Source organism: Eschrichtius robustus, chromosome 15 (assembly GCF_028021215.1).
Source record: "Eschrichtius robustus isolate mEscRob2 chromosome 15, mEscRob2.pri, whole genome shotgun sequence".
Classification (NCBI taxonomy): Eukaryota; Metazoa; Chordata; class Mammalia; order Artiodactyla; family Eschrichtiidae; genus Eschrichtius; species Eschrichtius robustus.
In genome coordinates, this window is record NC_090838.1 from 32,524,481 (window position 1) to 32,532,730 (window position 8,250).

The 8,250-nt window shown below is 41.1% G+C and overlaps 1 protein-coding gene across 2 annotated transcripts in view; it reads left to right on the plus strand.

Annotated features, from left to right (window-relative positions):
* The window catches only part of TMEM178A (transmembrane protein 178A), a 48,779-nt gene extending 40,906 nt beyond the window's left edge, over nt 1-7,873 (plus strand). For both annotated transcript variants that reach the window (XM_068564329.1, XM_068564330.1), the window contains exon 4: nt 6,903-7,873. In XM_068564329.1, coding sequence (XP_068420430.1) covers nt 6,903-7,144 — 242 coding nt within the window. In that variant the 3' untranslated portion in view covers nt 7,145-7,873. The remainder of the gene's footprint in view (nt 1-6,902) is intronic.
* The last annotated feature ends 377 nt before the right edge of the window (nt 7,874-8,250 follow it).

Here is an 8,250-nt window from a genome sequence, read left to right on the forward strand (position 1 = left end):
CTTTTAATAGCTGCATGTTCTTCCACGGAGTAGATTTGCGGTGTTGTGTTCCCTTACTGTGGGATTTAGGGAGGTTTGTTTCATTTTTGCTACTACAAATAATCCCTTTCCATTTCCTTTGTAAACACCGAGATAACTATGTTAATCCATTGCATGAGATAAATTAGCTGTAGGACCCTCCCTTGTAGCAGCAGGAGATGAGAGCAAATAAGGGTTAAAAGAATTGGTTTTAATGAAGCAGAAGTGTCTTCAGCAGTCGGCATCACCCCACAGATTTCTGATGCTAAACTTAGCCTCTTCTAAGGCGCTGGCATCTTCATTCTCTACCTGAATTCATTAGCCAAACCTTCAATGAAGATCATCAGTGATGTGACAGTTTGAGATGTTAAAATGGAAACCTGGAAACCATCTCTCTCCTTATGCCTTATTGCATACTGACAGCTCTTGATTACCCACACGTGGAGTAGCAGGGCTGCTGACTGTCACTTCGCATCCCTAATTCCCTGGGGCCTCTCAAGGGGTCCTCCAGCAGGGCCAGGGGCACAGAGCCTCAAATGTAGCCTTTTGACCTCATGTCCTCTGAAGTTACACACACACTGTCACGGAGGCATACCCAGAGGACTAAGGGAATAAGTAAGACTCATGATCCAACAGTGAGGGGCTGCCCTTTACCAGACCACACTGCCTTCAGGCACTGCGAGTGAGTATTTCCATCAGCTTTAAATGATGCATTATTGCTGTTGTGCTAGGATGATGATTATCATTTGTTACAAATATAAATATTTTAAAAGGTTAATTTATTCAATGCAAATATTTTTAAATACAATTTTTATGTCTCCGTAGTAGGGTTTTAATTACCTTTTAATATACTGGGAGTCTCAAAAATTGGATAAAGCTTGGTTCTCCCTTGATGAGGGCCTCCATTCCCCTTCATAGGCTGTGCCCTGAGTGGCCACTGCCGACGAGGCAGGGCCTTCGGGACAGTAGAGAAAGAAGAGACAGTCCAGGCTGCCCCGGCAAAGCTCAGGGACCGGTAATACCCACGCTAGGCCACCCATTGTTTTGCTTCAGTACATTCAAATTAAAACAAAGACTCCTCTGTAGGTGTATTGAATCCTCTAGGGTATCCACTGATTATGACCTAAAACTGCAGGTCCTTAATGCCGTATCTGAAGCCCTTGGGACCAGGTGCAGTTTGGAATTCAGGATTTTTTTTTTTAAATTTATTTAATTTATTTATTTTTGGCTGCCCTGGGTCTTTGTTGTTGAGCGCGGGCTTTCTCTAGTTGCGGAGAGTGGGGGCTACTCTTTGTCGTGGTGCGTGGGCTTCTCATTGCGGTGGCTTCTCTTGTTGCAGAGCACAGGCTCTAGGCGCGTGGGCTTCAGTAGTTGTGGCACGCAGGCTCAGTAGTTGTGGCGCACAGGCTTAGTTGTTCCGTGGCATGTGGGATCTTCCCGGACCAGGGCTTGAACCCCAGTCCCCTGCACTGGCAGGTGGACTCTTAACCACAGCACCACCAGGGAAGTCCCTGGAATTCAGGATTTTTAAGTTTTATTTTGGAAATGTAATATAGTGCATGTATTCTATATTATCTAACACTCTGAGCAGGGTCTGAAATCAAGTATACATTAACATTTCTGCTGCCAAACACATGAATATTCACACTAGGTGGGATCAATAGGACTATAAATAGCCTATGTCACGTCAGGCCAGATTTGCCGATCAGTGAGATTGCTGCAATCTTTCGGAAAAAGATCGGATGTTTTTCGGATTTAGCTAATTGCAGATTGTGGGTCTTGTATTTGATTTTTTTTAAAAGTGTTGTCTGTCTCTATTAGTCCTGCCCAGTCATTTAGTTAAGGCAACTTAGCAATGGCTTTTTGAGCAATCTGTGTGAAAAGTAGCGTGAGGCGGTTTTTTTCTGGAATTGCAAAGAGGCCAGAATGATGGGCAGGCCATCTTTTGAAGGCGTGAAAAAAAAAAAAAATCAATGTTTATGTCTTTGGGTGTTGCAGCTATGTTATTTATCAAGCAGGCTAACCAGGGTGAAGCAACTTCCACTCCTTTCCGCCTTTCAAGCACATCAAAAGAGGATGGCCAAAAGAGTGGGCCATTACCCTAACTACACCATACCAGCTGGCCATGGGCACCATGAAGTTTAGGGAAGGAAATTAGGTTGATGATCTGGGATGGCAGCATAACTTTATTTCCCTTCTGATCCAAAAATATCCTTTCCGGTCTTGTAATTCTGTGATATCACTGTATCTTCTAATTAAGGACTTTGGCGGAACACCTTTTAATATTTTATAAGAAAAGTCGTTGCATACAGCGCTCTTCAGAACAAGTAAGTACTCACCCTTTTGAAGGTGCTACCAGCAGTAGCCAGGACTGAGTTTGGGACTTACAAACCCCTCTACCCTGGCGCCACCAGCTGGGCTGAAGAGTATCAGTGGTGGTAGCCCAAGGGAACTCCTGGCTGGTCAGGGGAGAAGGGAAAGGGAAGGAAATGTCTGAGAGAAGAAGGGAGGAGAGGTGACCTCTCTCCTCGTGGCTTTTCAGGAATGACCATTAGATTTTGAACTTTTGAAATGCAAGGCTGGTACCTTATCTTTCCATGCCCTCATCCCATATCTTGCATTAACTAGATTGCTACTGACAAGAAAGCAACATTGTCTGAAATAACTTGCCATCTAGGTAAATCCTACAGGAGGTGATTTAGGATGAACTGGTTCTTAGGTGTGTGGAACTCACTGTATTGCAGAACTCGGTTTTCTTCAGCAGGTTTTGCACGCTCCGTGTCCTCAGTGATATTAGGCTCCGTGTGGAACTTACAGGAAGTCCAGGGGTCTCTCCTCCTTTTCCCTGATATGCATGCTGGAAAGTGAGTGGAAAGAACACCTGGGGTTCCTGATCACATCAGCGTCAAAGCAATGATGGCTGTGGCCATCAAGAACTCATTCAACTTAACTACCTCTAAGATAATCAGAACTGGGTCTGGAACATAGTAGATGCTTAAAAATAATTCTTGAATAACTGATTAAATAACACTTAAAATAGTAAAATCTTGCTTAGGCCTGTAAAAGGGATGGAAATATACTTCATACATTGACCATATGCACAAACTCTCTCTCTCTCTCTCACACACACACACACACACACACACAATGTTATCCACTGAATTGTGTGCCCGCCCTGCCCTGCCATTCATGTGTTGAAGTTCTAGCCCCGAGAACCTCAGAATGTGACTGTATTTGGAGACAGGGTCTTTAAAGAGGTGATTAAACTAAATAAGGTCATTAGGGTGGGCCGTAATCCAATATGATTGGTGTCCTTATAAAGAAGAGGAAACTTGGGCACAGATAGTTACAGAGGGAAGACTGTGAAGGCACAGGGAGAAGACCAGCATCTTTAAGCTAAAGAGGGAAGCCTTGGAAGAAACCAACCCTGCTAGGACCTTGATCTCAGAGTTTTAGCCTCCAGAATCGTGGTAAAGTAAATTTCTGTTGTTTCAGCCATCCAGTCTGCTGCTACTTTGTTAAGGCAGCCCGAGCAAACTAATACACATGAGGACTCTAAGACACGCATGTGAAACTAAAATAGAATTCCGCAGGATCAAAATTAACCTATGACTACTAATCTAGCTACAACAAAGATGTCTTCATCCTTTAAACACTTTTCCTTAGTGTCTTCAAAGTTAGAAGGGTTCTTCTTTCCCCTTATTAAGATATCTTGAATGGGTTAGGCCTCTTTTACAAAAGCTAGTTGCATACATTGGAGACACTGCTTTGTCTCCTCTCCCTACATTTCTCTGTAATAATCAAACAGTCCTGCCCATCCCACAGATAACAGCTATGGCAGCTCTGTATTTGCAAACTTCCTTAGGTATGTGAGGGTCCAGAAAGGGGAAATTCTTAGATATGCTCTTTGGTTCATCTTTGCTTTTCTCTCACTCAGAACTACTTCAAGAGCATCTTGGAGAGAGAAAAAATGTCCTTGGAGAGCAGTCTCAGGGGACATTTGTGGGAAGGGGAGGGGCAGACATCAGGCATATTTATGGGCTCACGTAACCTCCTCCACCCCTCCATCTCAGCTGAGAGAGTAAAGGCAGAAGGAAATAAAGCAGGTTTTCATCAAGGTTTGGCGATGCCCTAATCCTAAAAGAACTTAAGTGGCATAGAGATGTATATAATATTTCAAGATAAAATAAATACAAATAAGGAATACAAATAAGACAAAGGAGCAATCAGGTTTGCAGGGCAAGATGGATCCAAGGGTGAGATTAGTAGCCAAAAAGCATGCCATGAAGTCCCCAGTTTTTGCCCCTGGGGGGCCACTAATTTAGCTTTAGGAGAGTTTCAGCTCTCTGGCAACTCGGTCAAAGAAAGACATTCTATTAGTGACATCATTCACAGTGTCCATGAGGTAAGCACAAACTAAGTGCCCTGGGAAAGCACAACTACTCATGACACTCAGGGCATAGAAAGTCATCCTGAGGTTAAATCCTCAGGTTAGGTTTTTCTTATCTTTTTCTATTCAGTATGAACTGGTGTTGTTGTGCTAAAATTCATTTCACCAAAAGCAATTTTATGGAGTTGGCAGGGGAGAGGTGCTAATAAAATCAGTGTTTAGTATAAAATCAAAAAGAGTATGTGCAGAAAGAAAAATCCATGACATTCAATTTTTTATTTAGCTGCATAATACCAAGTACTAGATTCACTAGGAAATTTTGGGAAATGTCCTTGCTCAATGCCATATTATGGAATAACAGAGTCAACAGAAATTTGACACTGCAAGGGACTTCAGGAACCAAATCCCCCATTTTTTTCCCCCTAGATGAAGCTCAGAGAGATTAGGTAATTTCAAGGTCACACAGTGATTAGATGTAGAGCTGGGGACCAGAATACATATTCCCTGCATCCCAGCCCAATGCATTTGGACACGAAAGTATGCTTAAGAGTCTTAGTTTGAATTCAAGCTTTCAGAGGTCATTAAAACTACGTTACTTGTAAGCAGCTTCACTTTTAGGTATTCAGCTGTGTGCAGACAGTTAAATGCAGAAGAGTTGGTTTTCCTGTGAACAGGTTATTGTTCTATTATTCTATTTTACCTCTTGATACTCCAGAGATCAGATTTTTCTAACTGCCTTATTGTTCTATTACCAGCATTCATTAGAAGGACCTTGTTATGTATAAACACCATCTTTGTTTTGGCCAGTGAAAGCATTCATGTAGATGTAAGAACATTTGCTGTTCACAAGGTTTGAAAAAAGCAGAGGAGTATTCTGTTATTGACTGTGCCATTCCTTTATGAAAGAATTATTTCCATCATGATCTTTCTTGGGAGAGCTCAAAAAATGATGTGTTTACCATAATAATTTAGAGCAAGAAGTCAGAAAACAAGATTTTATCCTTTTTAGAAAAACAGAATCACTTTAGAGTCAAAAAGTGGAATGAGGTAAAGAGTAGGAGAGATCAAATCACCTCAGATCAAGTGTCCTTTTAATTTAAAACATTTCTAAATGCACACTTGGAAAAGGATTCAGGCAATGTGTTCTTACGTGCTTTGAGTGCAGGCAGAATTCTAGCACTTAAAAATGACGTTAAGGAAAAAACAATGGCATTAAGGTGATCTTTGTTTCCTCCCAATTGCTGCCTGCTCTGAGTTTGTTTTTCTGCTAGTGTTTCTGATACCCAAAGTTCTATTAAAAAGGGGTGTGGAGATCTGTTACTTGTAGCCCTCTCCTTTCAGTTCCCAATTCTTGTGTCTCTGTTTCCTATGGAGATGCTGCATAGATCCCTAAGGTTACCAAAGCAATTTTTCAGCAAATGGTTGTAAACTCCATTGTACACAGGGATGAACCAAAGTATGAAAAAGAAATGTGTAGAACTTGGAACCGAATGGAACATTCTGATACTTGACTGGGTGCCAGTTTTTGTATTTATTACCCACCTTAACAGCTCAGCAACTGCCTCATTGTGATCCCATGCCCACCCAAAAGGAGCAGCCTTGGGGGTCCACTGTGATGAAATAGAAGCATCTACATCCTTGAGTAGTAAAAGTCCTGTGTTTTGGGCTTTTTGAAGCATTTTTATCAGAATGCTGATCTTAGTGTTCTGAAAGGACAATTATATATAACGTGTTGGTATAAAAAAGTATAATTTTGGGTCTGTTCATTTTCCTTAGGCTACCTAAATTACCTGCATTCTGAGTGGTTGGATTATAGATCTCCTATATATGATGTCGGCTATTTTACGACAATTCCAACATCCTGGATTTAATTTATATGATTTAAAATCTTTTTATCCATTCATTAAAAAAAAAAAAGATTTTTGAGGCCCTAGAATGTGCCAGGCTCTGTGCCTTGAAAAAAAAAACTTGTAAAAATTCATTTAAGATATTATCAGGCAACATGATAAATACTAATGATAATGGTAATTGAAAAAGAAAGACTTGGTATGATGATTGCAACTATCTAAAACTGTGTCAACTCAGGTATAGAACAAAGGGAAATGAAAATTGTTTGTATTAGGTTTGAGTGATTATAGATTTTTTTTCCTTAAAAATAATTAAAATTTCTACTACGTTGTTTTGAAGAATAAAACAAATAAATTCAAATCTACATACCAATTTAATTGAGATAATTCTGAATAATTCAAGTTATCAGAATTTTCCCGTCTTTTTCACTCCTGTATCTCCAGAACCTAGCATACAGTCTGGCACATAAAGGTTTTGCCAATGTTTGTTGAATGAAGTAACTCAAGTGAAAGAATTGTCAATCCTTTATTAATTTGGATTCGTCATCTCATCTGTTGATCTGATGTTCACGAAAGCCTGTCTGGCATTTGCCTTGTAGCAGGCAAAACTGTAACCCATCACCCTGCTCTCTTTGTATTATTTATAGGAATATTTTGCACCATTTCCCTCTGCACTTACGCCGCCAGCATCTCCTATGATTTGAACCGGCTCCCGAAGCTAATTTATAGCCTGCCTGATGATGTGGAACACGGCTACAGCTGGTCTATCTTTTGTGCCTGGTGCAGTTTAGGCTTTATTGTGGCAGCTGGAGGTCTCTGCATCGCTTACCCATTTATTAGCCGGACCAAGATTGCACATCTAAAGTCTGGCAGGGACTCCACGGTATGACTGTCCACACTCAAGTCCACTGCTTGGTGGCCCGTCCACAGTGCGGACGACCCTGGAAGGGGACGGAGCAGAGTTTGAGTCAGGATCCCAAGCACAAAATCGGTCTTTTACATTCCAGCCTGTTGCCTGCCAGCCCCTTCTGGATGACTGATGTCAAATCACGCAAAACCTCCATACCTTTCTAAGGACAAGACTACTGTGGATTCAAGTGCTTTAATGACTATTTATGCTTTGACTGTGAAGAGTAGGGAGCAGTGCCATGGAACATTTCTGGGTTTAGAAAAAGAGGAAACCGCAATGGAAAAATTTGTCTGATTGCCATTTATTTCAGAAAGTTTGTACATAACAATTACCCGAGAGTCATTTCTATTTGCAAAAGGATTCATGACAAAGCGAGTATAATTTTCTTGTCATTGTACCATGCTTGTTAAATTTAATGCAGCACCTTCAGAACTTGTCCTAATGGTGTCTTGTTGTGTCAGCACCAAATATTTGTGCATTATTTGTGGATGTTTTTTGTCACAGGAAGATTCTCCTGTTGCCTTATTTATTTTTAATTGAAGTCTCTTCTCCATCTTTGTACTGGAATCAAAATCATAAGAGAAACAGATCAACCATGGAAGAGCTAACCTGTAATGCTATGCAGTATTGTTAGAAGTCCCATCTGTCGTTCGACCTGTCTCTTTATGTTAACTGGATTTCTGCATTAAATGACTGCCCCCTTGTTCATCTGGGTGTGTTTTCCTGTCTTTCAGCCGTGGCAGTAGGTCTCCCTAGCCATTCGGACAGGTGAGAACTCTTCGTTTTTAAGAGACTTGCTTCATCTCAGTTAGGTTGGTCATTTTTATTTATCTCTTGTAGCAATCACACACATGCTCTTGACGATAGATATCATTTTCCAAGCTTCTTTTAAAACCTTACCATAGTATTTTGAGTTTTCTTCTCTCCCTCTTCGTCTCTGTTTACCATCTGCCTGGTATTTAGCCACTGATAAAGATTCACAGTCTCTGGCCTTATCCTTGGACCTCCTACCCCAGTGGGTTTCAACCTTGGCTGCAAATCCAATCACCTGGTTAATCATCTTCAACTGTACCTGAACTGGGCCC